This window comes from Adiantum capillus-veneris, chromosome 3 (genome assembly GCF_014529385.1).
Source record: "Adiantum capillus-veneris isolate H3 chromosome 3, ASM1452938v2, whole genome shotgun sequence".
Taxonomy (NCBI): Eukaryota; Viridiplantae; Streptophyta; class Polypodiopsida; order Polypodiales; family Pteridaceae; genus Adiantum; species Adiantum capillus-veneris.
In genome coordinates, this window is record NC_140933.1 from 145,055,185 (window position 1) to 145,069,701 (window position 14,517).

Sequence of the window (14,517 nt, forward strand, 5' to 3'; positions counted from 1 at the left end):
CTCAAACTCTCCCTTCCACATTGATTATCGCTCACTTCTTCTATCTCTAATGTTAATCAAGAGCTTATCATCACCATATGCATATTGTGCAAGAGAGAAAGAGATAGAGGTGGTGTTAGGGCTTGCAGTAGGAAGCGACTGCTTCTCTCACAGACATGACAAGGAGAGCGACCAGACTAGAGAGAACAGAGAAGAGATGAAAATATAAGATATAGATGGGGAGCAAATGAAAGAGAGATTTTTTATTAGCTTAAAAGACCTTTATAAGGTTGATAATATGTTCACACACCCTTGGCTACCCAAGTTTGTGTTGACCCTAACAGGTGGAGTCAAATTTTTTTAGTGGGTTAATAGTAAAGATGAGAGAAAGGCACAGAAAGAGGACTTTCAGCTCAAAAAGTGCGTAAATTTAACTTAAAACAAAGAGAAATTAAAAACCCTATTCAAGTGATCAATTATAGGAAATAGGTAGTGGGGCATGGAGAGACTAGGTGACGAGCAAAGAGGAGATAGAGAGAGAGGGTGGGGTAGGTCGAGAAAGCTATAAGTTGAGATAATATAAAATTCTCTCTTCCACATTGATTATCTCTCGCTCTCACTATCTCTAACGTTATTTGGGAGCTTATCACCACCATATGCATATTGTGCAAGAGAGAACAAGATAGAGGGGGAGTCAAAGTTTTCTAGTCGGTTGATAGCAAAGATGAGAGAAAGGCATAGAAAGAGGACTTTTAGCTCAAAAAGTGATTAAATAGAACTTAAATCAAAGAGAAATTAAAAACAATATTCAATTGACCAATTATAGGAAATAGGTAGTGGGGCAATAAGAGACCAGGCACCCAATCATGATGAGCAAAGGGGAGATAAAGAGAGAGAGAGGGGGTGGGGCAAGTAGAGAAAGAGAGGTAGAAATTGAATGGGGTGTATATACTTTAAACCCTTCTCTCTCTCTCTCTCTCTCTCTCTCTCTCTCAATGAGCAGGCGCGTGCTCATTGAGCACACACACAGAACACACGCACACACGCATAGAGGAGCTTATTCATTTGATTTTGATTGTTGAAGAAAACCTTAAAGTCAAAGAGAGGAAACTATTATATTTAATTGATTATAATCTACTAATATTTTTCTTCCAAGACCAACTCTCAATCTCTCTCTTTCTCTCTCCCTTCATCTCTCTCTCCTTCTTCTTGCTCTCTATAATTGAGTGCTTAGCACCCTCCTATGGAGCACAAGAACAGGGGGAGAGAGACGAATAGATAGATATATATATATATATATATATATATAGAGAGAGAGAGAGAGATATTGGGATAGGAGTTTCTTATCTTTTATATAAAATCTTAAGGGGGGTTGAATATTTGTGAGTTTAATAATAATTTTCATTGTTATCAAAGTTCCTCTATCTCTCTCTCTAAACCACTCTCCCTTCATGTATCTCTCTCTCTCTCTCTCTCTCTCTCTCTCTCTCTCTCTCTCTCTCTCTCTCACACACACACACACACACACACACACACACACACTTGTAGCTGCCTAACTATACTTGCTACTGACTAGTACTTGCTTATTGCAATTCTAAAGTTTCTTATTGGAACCTACACTTCAAAATATCCCACTTTAAGGTTATGTGTTGCAGGAGCAAATCACACCACCTATAAAGTGCATGCAACACAACCTAAATCAACATAATGTCAATCGAGGACACAGATGACATGATAGGAAAATGGAGGAAATCTCTTTATCTTGTCATACTGAGACCATCCCATGCATACAACACTCTGGAAGGATAACTAAACCACAATCAAGAATCTCACTGCTCTCAACTACACCACACAACCCACATACACACAAATGGAAAGAAACTCACCAAATCATACCAGAAGTGTACGAAACTTAAGGGTCCCCTCACTAGGATACACTTGTCCCAAAGCCTCTACACTCAAAAGCCTCACTCTAAACCCATCTACAAAAAACGCGTATGAAGATAGAGCCGAATTTCAGAAGTGCCCAAAACTGAAATCTATGAGTACCTATGCTAGCTTATGTCGCCATGATCCTAATGACTACTTGGACGCAAAAAACAGACATCATTTGATATACTTGTGACCACAAATATCTCGTAGATGCGTGAGCGTGTGTGCTCCATCCATGTGGAAGGCTTGGCGTTGACGTGTAGCTCTCACCGAGCCTCTCACGATGGTGCAGTCAGATCTCCAATGCGATGAGCGAGCAAGGTGCACTCGCCAAGATGAAGCTCTCTCTCTCTCTCTCTCTCTCTCTCTCTCTCTCTCACACACACACACACACACACACACACACACACACACACACACACACAGTTGATGACAGCTCCAAACCTTGATTATGATAAAAGTTCTCTTTACAAACTGACCCAGGTACCTTATATACTAAGGCTACCATAGGTTAAACCTAAAATAAAGTTCAAGGGGTGAAATGGCTTTGTATTTACAATCTGAAAGTGCCATTGCACCTTGGCTTCTGCAACCAGAATAGCTACTCATTGCAAATGATGTTTATAACCATAATCCGCAGCATTCCATAACTTTAAAAAATAAGGCTTTGTTGAGTTATGTCATATTGTTGACCCATGGGTCAACACTCCCCCCTCCGAATTCATGTCGTCCTTGACATGACTTGGTTGTCAATGTCGATGTAGTCTTTGTTGTCGTTCTTGCTTTTGTGTGTGCTCCATTGTGTGTACTTTTGTCAAACCACAACAAGAACGATGATCCGTGAATTGGCCCAAACTTGGTCTCTAAGCTTGTCTTATGGTGCTAAACACCCTGATATGCTCTGATTTCAATTTTGGTCCCTAAAATTGCCCTTTAGACATCATACGCGTATGATGTCTCAAGTCAAGATTTGGAAGTCCAATTGCACTTTTGACCACATAAGAGGTTGGGAAATGATGATTTAAGCCTGTTTGCAAAATTGCATCTCATTTACACACAACTTTGAATTTAAGGAGATTTTTGTAGATCCAAGAAGGTAAAGGTGAAAAAGTAGTGATTTTGAGCAATTTTTACATCCAAAATTTGTTGTGATCACATATTCTTGTTGTATGTATCAAGGAGTACCTTGGGTAGAAATAAAACTGAAATCTGAGCTAAAAGACATCATACATGCATGATGTCTTAGAGACCAGACCTGGGTCAAACCAGACATCTGAGTATACCCTAGTGTCCTAGCGCATAGGAGAAGTCCCTAGCCAAAATTTCATTGCATTTGAAGCACATTTGGGCTAAAAAGTGCCAGAAGACAGAAACTGGGCATGATTCATGCTTGTATTGAGCATAACTAGCTATTTGAAGAATTCATTGAGGAATTCTCGTAGAAAGGCATAGCTCACAATACGGTCTCACAAATTCACAGATGTAAGTAGAAAGAAAGTTCTATCCAAGAGTGGAACTACCTACGTAGGCATGATTGATGCCTACGTAGGTATGATTATCTTTATCCAGGGAACAAGACATGCAGGCCTTCAGAAGGATCTGTATATGATAAGGAGCCTAGCTTTGAACAAATTGATCAATTAAGCTCTTTATCTAGTGGATAATTGTGAGGAATTAAAAAAAACGGATTATAAGAGTCAAGAGGACGACACGTCCTCTTAGCACAGTGATTCACAGGTGACTAAGTCCATTTCAAAACCTATCGATCAAGAAAAGTTTATCGATGAAATGGCCAAGAGGTTAACTCCTCTTGTAAAGTCTGATTTGGGGGAGCCTAAGTGGTGCAAAATTGAGAGAAAATGGACAAACCATATGAGAGAAGAGTGTCACTATAGCATGGAATATGTTAGGGAGAGGTATGCACAACATATCCCAGTAGCACCTACTCCACCTAGATATGTTACGGGGAATGCGCCAGGAACAGTAGGAGTTTCAAGACCACATCCTGTCTTAGGACAACAACCTCCATGGCCAGGTGCTAGAATACCTGTAGACATGAGATACACGATGATGATGGAAGCATCTAATAAACAAGTGCTAGTACCAACTATAATGTATTATGAAAACCAAAGAGGGTATTGTCCTTCAAAGAGACAGAAGATGAGAGAAACACAAGGAATGGTGCGGCATGTACAATCAATCTCCACCTCCTGCATTTCAACCTAAAGAAAGAAGGTATGAGATGGATGAAAGGACATCGCGGTTCATTGTTAATAGAGGCTTAGCTAGGTCAGAGCCTGTTTACAACCAAGAGGAAATGCAAGAAGAAGCTCCTCAATCAAAGATAGATTGTAACAAAAGCTGTGGCAAACCACTTGGTCTAACAATGTCCTCGGAGGAGATCACTCAAGTAAATGCCCATTGTCTAGACTGTGGCATTGTTCACTTGATCTCCGACTGTCAAGAAAACCCAAACCAAGTCATAAAGATCACAACGAATGTCTCAGGAATTGTTCAGCTACCCAGTAGCTCGAGAAATGAAAATGTTGTGCCAACTCACGTAGTTACGAGAGCGCAAGATCAAAAGAAAGCTGAGGAGAACCCAGTGACAGAGAAAACGAAAACTGACGCGAGACCAGAGATGGTGAACCAAAGACTGATGCATCTAGTCAGAAAACCAAGAGTAAACGGAATAGTTGGAAAGCTAGAAAGGCTAGGATGAAAGCACATAGGGAACAAGAGCAGAAATCCCTAGCCAAGGAGCTTACCCAAGCTAAAGAGAAGATCAAACAACATGAGGAAAGGGTTTCACCTTCTCTTATGCATACATCTCAGCCTCCAAAAGAGCCATCCACAGATAAGAAACCAAGAAGTGCTAGCTCAGGAGGATCAGTCTTGGTAGAAAAAGTCAATGAGTCATTAGACTCCCTCCTAAAAGCCATGAAACACGGCTAAAAACAACCAAACCCAAAAACTGAGGTGGACGACATTTATATGCAGAGTTAGAAAAGCAAAGGCTTGAAATGTTCAAGACAATGATTCAAACAGCCCAAGCTTTACTAGAACCACCAGTTGAAAAACTTGAGGGTGTGATCCTTGTCCCACCTACACTAGTAATCCCACCAAACCATGAACAAAAAGAGCTAGAATCTAGTCACGAGCACAGACCAAAGCTCAAGGACCTAGCATCAGAGCCAAGGATACCGTTGAATACCATGGATAACTCTTTCAAGGGATTTAACATAGCTACACCTGACAGTTGTAATGAAATAGATGGTCTTGACGAATTGTGGAAACAAGTCAGAGAGGCCAATGAAGCGCGTGAGCTAAGCAGACGAGTAAACTAGATGGGTGATGGAAGAGGAGTGTCTCTTCCATCAATAGAGGAATTTGAGACTGGATCTCAAATGAATCTAGAAGTGCAATCGTATTGGGAAGAAAAAGGATATGTACAGTCTATGGACAATCAACCCCATTCGCTAAGAACACTACCGTCCTATACGGGAGAGTACAAGGCCAAGTCAAATGTTGTTGCAATCCCATCACAAAGATTGTCTTCCAACAAAGTCATCGATTCAAAAGGGCTAATAGACATTTTCTCAACACCAATCACCTATACAATAACGTTTGGTCTCCATATGTCTCGGGTAGTTGCTCAAAATAAGACCACACATGTGGGCTACGATGGAAAAATGCCTAGAGAAATTTGGCATTAAAAAACCAATGACTCAAATTGAAAAGGGATCAAAGAGCTCGAAATGCCTTAGCTAAACACTCGATCGGTGACATCAAACAAGGTTAGAGAGTACTATGAGGGAGAAAATGGAAACTACACTCTTCCTGTGGAATTCCAATTTGTAAAAACCATGGCAATCCTTGACAGTGGAGTTGGTGTTGCCATCGCAACAAAAGAGATCTGAAAAAATGGACAAAACCAGCAGTGAGGACTACCAAGATGAAACTGCAGCTTGCAGATGGACACATGGAAAGGCCCCTAGGACTGTAGTTGTTACTTCTTGTGGAATTGAATATGAGAAAACCTTTGCTATTGTTGACTTTGGCAAAAAGATTAACTATGACATCATTCTAGGAAGACCATTGACAATTGAAAATGGTCCAAGACTGAGGTTATGACCATATCTACCTGAGACATATGGAAACCATGACAAGAATAAATTTGAAGGATTATAGTTACAAGGATGTGACGAGAACCCCTATGGAGGAGTTTGATTCCGCTACAATAGCAGGATCAAAACTTCCAGCATGGTTGGGTAAGTCTAAAGAACTATGGATGTACAGAGCTTTGCAATGCAGAAGCTTAAAGCGAGAGGAATATATCCTAAAAAGGGCAATCACAGATAAGGATTATATTCTAGAACCATTTCTTGAAGAAGTATTAGAGCCACTAGAATGGGGACACATATTGGCTACTATGGATGTGGGTGATATTCAAGATGGTCCAACAACAAAGTTTTGTCATAAAGATGGCAACGATCTTGTTCCTTACTTTGCAATGAGGGAACAAAGGCGAAGAAGAAGACGAGTTCTATGACTTTGTAGAAAACTTGGAATTCAAGAAGATATTGCCAACAACAGAAATCTAGACAACCTAGCAAGTGACATAAACGACACTTTAACAAATGCACGATTTTATGATTGTCCAAATCAAAGACCCAAGAACCAATGTCACTGCTATAAGAATAAAGTACATCAAGAGTGGTTTCCAAAATCCCTAGTGGTGATGCAACTACAACAAGCATCCTCATACGTGGCTCCCATACAAGAAGAAAAGACCCAACCAAGAAGAACACAACCATGTCAACAAGCTAACAACACTCTAATCAATTGAATAGAAAAGTCATCCCAAAAACAGCAATCCAAGAGCAAACAGATAGCAACTTTCCATAACCAGTCAAACCACAAAGGGAAAGTGCTAGAATACAACCTTGCTAAGAACAGCAGCGATAGTGATGATTCTTATGACATCCCCTACTAGAAACTTAGGTCATCACCATCACTAGTAGCTTCAGTAACAACCAAGGAAGACCAAAAGCAAAGAACAACAAGTCAGAACCAAAAAGTTTGACAAATCTGGATACCAAAGAGCCAGCTTGGCCAAAAATAGGTGTGGATCAAGAAGACAAAGATCTTTGATGAAAAATCACAAGCTCCAACGCCAGAAGAAAAACTATCGAAGCCTGCAACAACATCTAAGAAAATCACAAAATCACAAGCTTCTGCAACTTAGATTTGGGTTTCAAAGAAGTTGATTCAAGCACAAAGAGTTTAGAAATACGAGTTATTATTAGAAGATTACTATGTATTATAAAGCTACCAAAACCTCTCCCAATTGGTTGCCAAAAAAAAATTGCGGTAAGGTGTAGGCTAGCGAAGACCTTTCCCATCTCTTCAAGGAATGCCCGATGATCAACGGCCTGACGAGAAAGATTTGCAAATGGGTCCAAAGTAATGCAATCCTTGTTGTACTAGCCTCTGTCTACATTGCATCATCATCCATAAGTAATGAGTAGTCCAAAGGACTTGGAGGATAGGTTTTTTTAAGAATGACCTTTTTGGGGGGGAAGGCGAACAAGAGCCAAGAGCTGCTTATTTCAACAAAAATCATCGGATTTGCTACTTCAAACATGTCTAAAAGGCTACGAACAACCGGGTTTTTGATAACCACACCTTTTGAATAAAAGGTGTGGCTTAAAAATCAATTGAACCACCTTTGGTTGGCCGCCCACTCAGGAGTTAAGGGCTCTTTCACCCCCTCCCTTCAATTTTTTTGGTCAACCATCGTGAGCACACGGGCTTCATTCAATTGTCAATGAAGCTCTCAGTTGCTCCATGTGGGTGAGTAAACTAGATGAACACATGAGGTTCCTTTCCCATGAGATTGCGTTCGTTGAACCTCTCAATATAAAAAAACAACAACAACAACAAAGTAGCCTCCCAATTTCGACAACCTTCGCAGGCCCTTTACAAACTCCTTCGATGGCCATTTTGTCATGAATTTGATTTGTTGATTAATTATAAAACATGTACCATGTCTCTCAATCATAATAATAAAAAATTATCCATCTAAGCAACACTAGCACATCAAAAATTTCCACTTCTCTCTCTCACACTCAAGCAAAAAGAGCAATTTGAAAACAAGGGAAAACATATATGGTGCTGTTAAATCAAATTTCCATTGAAAGTGAAACCTCACATAACTCTTCACATGATGATTTTCTCTCACAGTTTAGGAATTGTTTCATGCATGATCTACCACCTGGAATTCCACCTTCACACCCAAAAGTACCACCTAAAATTCCACCTTCACGCCAAGAAGACCACAAAATAGATATTATACCGGTATCGTGTAAATCCAATTGCACACAAGAAGATACGAACTCAAATCAAGAAGAAAAATGGAACTTTTTGTATGTGTATTGTCTACAAGGCTTTAAACAAGATCACCATCACGAATAGGTTCCCTATTCCTAGAGTGGATGATCTATTAGACAAATTGAAAGGGGCAAACATCTTTAGCAAAATTGACATCAAATCAGGGTATCACCAAGTCAAAATGTTTCATCAAGATGTCTACAAAACTGCTTTCAGAACACAAACGGGACATTATGAATTTCTTGTCATGCCATTTGGTCTAACGAATGCACCAGCCACTTTTATACGCATGATGAATAGAATTTTCATTGACCATCAATATTTTGTGATTGTATTCTTTGATGACATTGTTGTATTCAGTAAATTGGAAAAAGAACATAAAGAGCACTTAACACTTGTATCTTGCACACAACCACTTGTGTCTGACTCTTGAAAAGAATTCATATTTCCAATCTGAAGTTCAATATTTGGGACACATTGTATCGGGTAAGGAAATACATGTAGACCCCAAGAAAATTGAAGCCATTCAGCCATGGCCTAGACCCAAAAATTTGCATGAACTTTGTTCTTTTATTGGTCTATGCAGTTATTACAAGAAGTTTGTATGTAACTTTGCTTAGAAATCTCATTACCTTACTCTTCTATTAAAGAAAAATTCTCCTTATGTATGGTATGATTTGCAAGAAAGTTCCTTTAAAGCACTCAAGAATGCTTTGATAAATGCATCAATACTGCAATTGCCTGAGTTTGATAGACCATTCTTTGTCGTAGTCACTGATGCTAGTGGAAAAGGTATCGGTGCAATCCTTATGCAAGATAACCACCCACTCACATTTGAAAGTCGTAAGTTTAAACTGTCTAAAGTAAAATTTAGTACATATGACAAAGAGTTAAATGTATTGTACATGCTTTGAAAATTTGGAAACAAAAGGGTCATGCAATAAGTAATGTATTCCACTCATAACTAAAGTGTGACTAAAGTGTAAAAGAGGGCCCTCCAATTTTTGGCACCAACAATAATATCAAATATCAAATACCAAACTCCACAAGAGGTGCCGTGGAGTTTGGGGCTGCAATCTTTAGGCCTTTATTGTGTAAATGCTCAAAATTTTCCCTTCCCTCTCTTTTATGCTATGTTGTATTACTCTGTGTACTCCATGATTATGTCTACATCTGTTACAACCCCTCTTACACTCTCTTACACTCTTCCCTTGTCAATTTATTCTTTTGTGTGTGTGTGTGTGTGTGTTGTCATGGTCCAGGTGTGTGTGAGTACTTGGTAATTGGAAGGGTTGGTGAAAGGTTGACAAGCAAAGGTGCGAGCAAGATTGGGAATTGGAAGCAAGCAACCGTTCTCCCTATCTCCCTTCCAACAGTTGTCCTAGTATGAAAAAGTAACAGTTTGTGTGTAAATTTGTTAGTGAATCCTGTAATGCCTTTCTATAATTTGTCACACATGACCATGTTCTTTAAAGAATGTCTTTATATAGTTTGTCACACATGACCATATTCTTTAAAGATACATACTGAATGGTTGTTTCTTCTTTTTGAACTACCACGCATGGTCAATTATTACACTTTTCCTAATTTTCAATACACATCATCCTGAGTCCTACCTACTAAGGATGGTCTTTTATTAGGAGAGGAATTCTCACTCATCAAATATACTCCCTTTATCTCTATATCACATTTCAAATGTTATAAGCAAGAAAAATTTACTACCTCAACCAAGCAATTAAAAGACCCGATAAATTTAGTACACGATATTACATGGTGAGTGGTTTAGAAATGAGAAAAAAAATTTAGTGGGCTATGTCAATAAAAGATGGGATATAGAGATAATCATTGTGGCACATGTATTGGAAATGTGATGTTTCCCTTGATTGTTGTAAGTTGTGTGCCTATTATCTGTTATCTTTTCTAGCAAGTGTTGTGAGTATTCTTAACCGTGATGTATGTATATATGAAGATTTTTTGACTGCCAGTGCAATGCAATTAGTCGTTCAAATGTACATTGAGCAAGAACGGTCTTATTTGACAATGTTGTTCTTTTTTGGATTGATAAGAAGCATTCGTCTACAACATTGTTGACAAAGTATTACAATGAGGTGAGTTGTGTAAAAGATTTAGGGATGTTCTTCACAACATCCCTATCTATCTATAGATGCCTATCTTGACAACTAGAGTTTTATAAGAAAATTTAAAAAATATTCATGATCAATATATTAAAGGTGCTGGTAGAATATATTCTCACATATAAATTGGTTACCTATGTTTCCAATGGAATTTTGGGAAATCAAACTCTGTGAACTTTATGCTATGCTTTGGAGTTTGATACATGGAAAAAGCTTGATATGAAGCTTTGGTGTGTCAAGTAGAAGACAATTGCACACCTTGATATTTTTAATTATTGTTTCATTTTGCATATACAATCATCCCAAGATTCATGATTTCACAACAATGGCATGTTCCCATGAGTATTTGCCATTGGTTTTACAATTGTGGGATAATTGTAGTTCCACTTAATTAGGATACACTTCTTGTTGTCTAACATGCTTAGTTATGTTTGCTTTTTTGTGTAATAAACCTATCTAGTTCCACTTAGTACTTGTTTCTATCTCACATAATGCATTGACGTTTGCTATCTTGCATATCTTTTTGTTTGGACAACAAAATAGAGGAGGAAAATTATATACTACCTCAAAACTTCCTTTCAAAACTTCATATACCTTTGTTTGAACTAGAAGATAGAAGAAAAAGCCCATTTTCGTTATTTGTTATGGCATGTTAAACTCAGCATGCTCACATGCATAACTTTGAAAGGCAATGCAGTCCTCATTGTACGTCCTTATTAATATAACTTAACACATTGCCCCCAAAAAAAAAACATTATCCGCCTCAAGCTCAAGGGCAAACTTATAATTTGTGTTTATGCCAAAATCTAGGTTGTTAATGGGGAGTGGTAACTATAATGCTTTCCTATAGGCTCTAAAAAAAATAAAAGGCTTTCCTGATGGCTCTAATGGCTTCAAACGCTAGTAAAGAAAATAAAGAAGAAAAACACAAATGTATAAGGTGCATTCGACCATCTCTATTTCTATGCACACAAAAAGTTTTTTGACTTTCCACTTCCATGGTCTTTTCATTTTCAAAACTCACCCTTCATTTATGCACTCGAGATGTTTTTAAATTTTCAAGATTGGGAAGGCCTAATGGCTTTAATGGCTTGAAAACACTAGAGAAAAGATAATCAAGAAGAAAAACACAAATGTATAAGGTGCATTGACCATTTCTATTTATATGCATACAAAAAGTCTTTTGACTTTTCACCTCCATGGTCTTTTCATTTGCTAAACTCACCCTTCACTTATGCACTCGAGATGTTTTGAAAGGATTTTTAAATTTTCAAGATTGGGGAGACATAGGGACATACTCGCTCGCTCGTAAAAAAATACATTTCTTCAAAGATTCCCTTACTCTTATCATGACTCCTTTCGTCAGATCTCAAACACCATCGCCACGATCGCCTTGCAAGCCAAACGAGAGAGAGAGAGAGAGAGAGAGAGAGAGAGAGAGAGAGAGAGAGAGAGGTTGCCTGTTCCTCCTCCCTATCCAATGTCCATGGCTTCCCCAATTCCCGCCTCATGACCATGCCTCTTGCAGCCACACCTACACTATTGCATCCCGCCTATATAGCTTGCGACTAGGCCACCTACCCTCCCACGTCCGCAACAATGTTGGTTTTCATCAAACAAAGAAGTAAGAGGGTCACCAAGGGTCAAGGGTCGCCATACATGCCAACGTGGAGAGAGGAAAGAGAGTGTCGCTCCACATGTGTGTTCTGCATGGGAAAGAGGAATTGTCAACTGCAAGAGAATAAGAACAGATCCAAGTGTTGCTCCACGTGTGTGTTGCATGAGAAAGAGGAACTGCCATCCGTGAGAATATAAGTAGATTCCGATTAATACCAACTTTTCCAAGATCGTGGCCACTATATTTGGTTGAGATTGAAAATTAAGGTCCAAATAAATCATGTCCTAGATTACATTTCGACCAACACTGCAAACCGGGGTTTGAACGCTCCCGCGAGAGCGAAGGGGTCGAAAATTTCTGGTTGCTGACAAGTTAACTATGTGGAAGCTAACATCTTCTGCCTTGTCGCGGCCACGGAGAAGACTCTCACAAAACCCCACAATCCTGGTTGCATTTTGCTCTACCACCTCGATGGAGCAGTCTCAAGGTTGGTATTTTCTGATCTGTTTGAGAGAGAGAGAGAGAGAGAGAGAGAGAGAGAGAGAGCTGTCACTATCAGAGTCATGACGATGTCATGTATTTCGCACCGTGTGTGGGGATGCCCGCTGGCCCATATGTATTTCTATTCTTTGCTGAGGCCATGCCACTTTACTTGAGAGGCTAGGCTCCTCTGTTGTACGGTCTCCATATGACCTTTGAAGGGTATCTTGCTTTGATAGACCAAGAATATTCTATTTTTTACTCAGTATGATCCACATATTGAACAGTCTATGGGTGGCTCTCACTATGTTTTGCTTGGTCAATGATGCTCTCATCAACTCGCACAAGTCATTTGGTTTTTTGGTTGGAGTTGAGGAGGATTGTCAATGGAGAGCGTAGGATTTGTCACAAATTGATGATGTGGATGCCCACTAGACCCCGGATACGCGAAATGCTGACGTGGCACTATCCACCGTATGGACCTTGCTGACATGGTAGTCTCCACGTTTTGCGGTGCAAATCACGGGCATTGCTTTTCTACCCAATTGAAGAGAGAGAGAGAGAGAGAGAGAGAGAGAGAGAGAGAGGCAAAGAAAGCGTTTTCTTTATTTTTCAAGCTTTTGATTTTCAGCTTTTGAAGCTTTTGGGATCAGCTTTTAGAATCCCTTTGTAAACACTTTAAATAAGCGGGTGGGCCTCTCATAACTCAGAGTATCTGGACGCAGAGTCTGAGTGTGAGCGCCTGCCCGTTCTCTTTACTTTGAACACAGAGTAATACAAAAAGAAATACCGAAAGGGGCGCCAGTCTTTGGGGCCAATATCTCTAGGCACGGAACTCCGCCGGGCCAGTGTCGAAGCAATTGTGAATTGTTTGAAGTGATTATTTGTGGTGTCGTGGTAACGACCGATTTCTCTTCTACAGGAAATCCGATCCCTTTTTTTTTTCCGCGGCACTTATGGCTTCAGGCAAAGATCAATCGACTCCCTCTGCATGCGGAGATGCGAGAAGGGATCACAACGAAGATTCAGGCAAGGAGTACGGCCCGCCTCGGCCTACTCCGGTGGAGCGTCAACGATTGATCGGCGACGCAACAAAGATAATGCTCAATTTTGCGAAGGATCCAAAATTTGCAAAATATATGAGCGAGATCTCTTTCGATGAGGTGCACACGCAGTGGCAGAAGACCACAAAACCACCCCCCAAACCCGCTCTCAAGAAACCTCCTACCTCCAGGAAGTATACAGAGAAAGAATTAGAAAAGGTGGTTGATGCACGAATTGCTCAGATTTTTGATGCGCAGAACAAAGCTAAAAAGCACGACAAAAAGCAAAAGAAAGGCACTGACTTCCCGGGTTATTTGGGTCGTCAGTCTACTTTTGAAAGGCAAGAAAGCAGAAGAAGCGTGTTTGATTTGAAGGAGTACCCAGTTCTTCTTCTTCTTCTTCTTTTGACAGTTCTTCTAGCTCATCTGATTCGAGCGAAGAAGACCGAAAAGGCAAAAAGCGAAGCAAAAAGCAACGCTTCGGAAAGGGCAAGAAAAAGGCAAAAAAGTCTAAATCTCGCCCCGTGATTGACAGTCTACAAAGGACTGTATACAAACAGTTCGGACTCTGATGACAACAACTTTTATGCAAAGAAGAAGAATTTTTATAAAGCCAACCAGTATGACTTTCTGGAAGACAAAAGTAAGAAAGTCCGAGAGTTTAAGGAAGGTCGACAGTCAATTAAATTTGACACGTTTTTCGGTTATAGAGATGCTTCGAAGGCTTTGTCTTTTGTACAACAGTTTGACATCGCTTTCGCGGGAGGGCGTTACTCAGAGCACTCTTAAGATTCGGAGAGCTGCCTCTTACTTTAAGGAGAATGCTCGAACTTGGTGGTCCACGCTTGTATTTAACAAGACTGCACCGGTTAAATGGCTGAAATTCAAGAGGATTTTTATTTCTTCTTAGCTGACTCGAGAGTATGAACGCGATATA

General features: G+C 39.7%; 1 protein-coding gene across 4 annotated transcripts in view; it reads left to right on the forward strand.

Annotated features, from left to right (window-relative positions):
• The first annotated feature begins 9,454 nt into the window (after positions 1 to 9,454).
• The window catches only part of LOC147461860 (pentatricopeptide repeat-containing protein At1g76280-like), a 37,750-nt gene continuing 32,687 nt past the window's right edge, over positions 9,455 to 14,517 (forward strand). The window contains exon 1 of one of the 4 annotated variants that reach the window (XM_086509324.1): positions 9,455 to 9,698. Coding sequence is in view for 2 of the 4 variants with exons in the window: in XM_086509329.1 (XP_086365455.1) it covers positions 12,436 to 12,544 (109 nt within the window). In the remaining 2 variants the exon portion in view is untranslated. Of the gene's footprint in view, positions 9,699 to 12,349; positions 12,545 to 14,517 lie in introns of those variants that run through there. The other 3 variants (XM_086509323.1, XM_086509329.1, XM_086509322.1) reach the window with 3 other exon arrangements.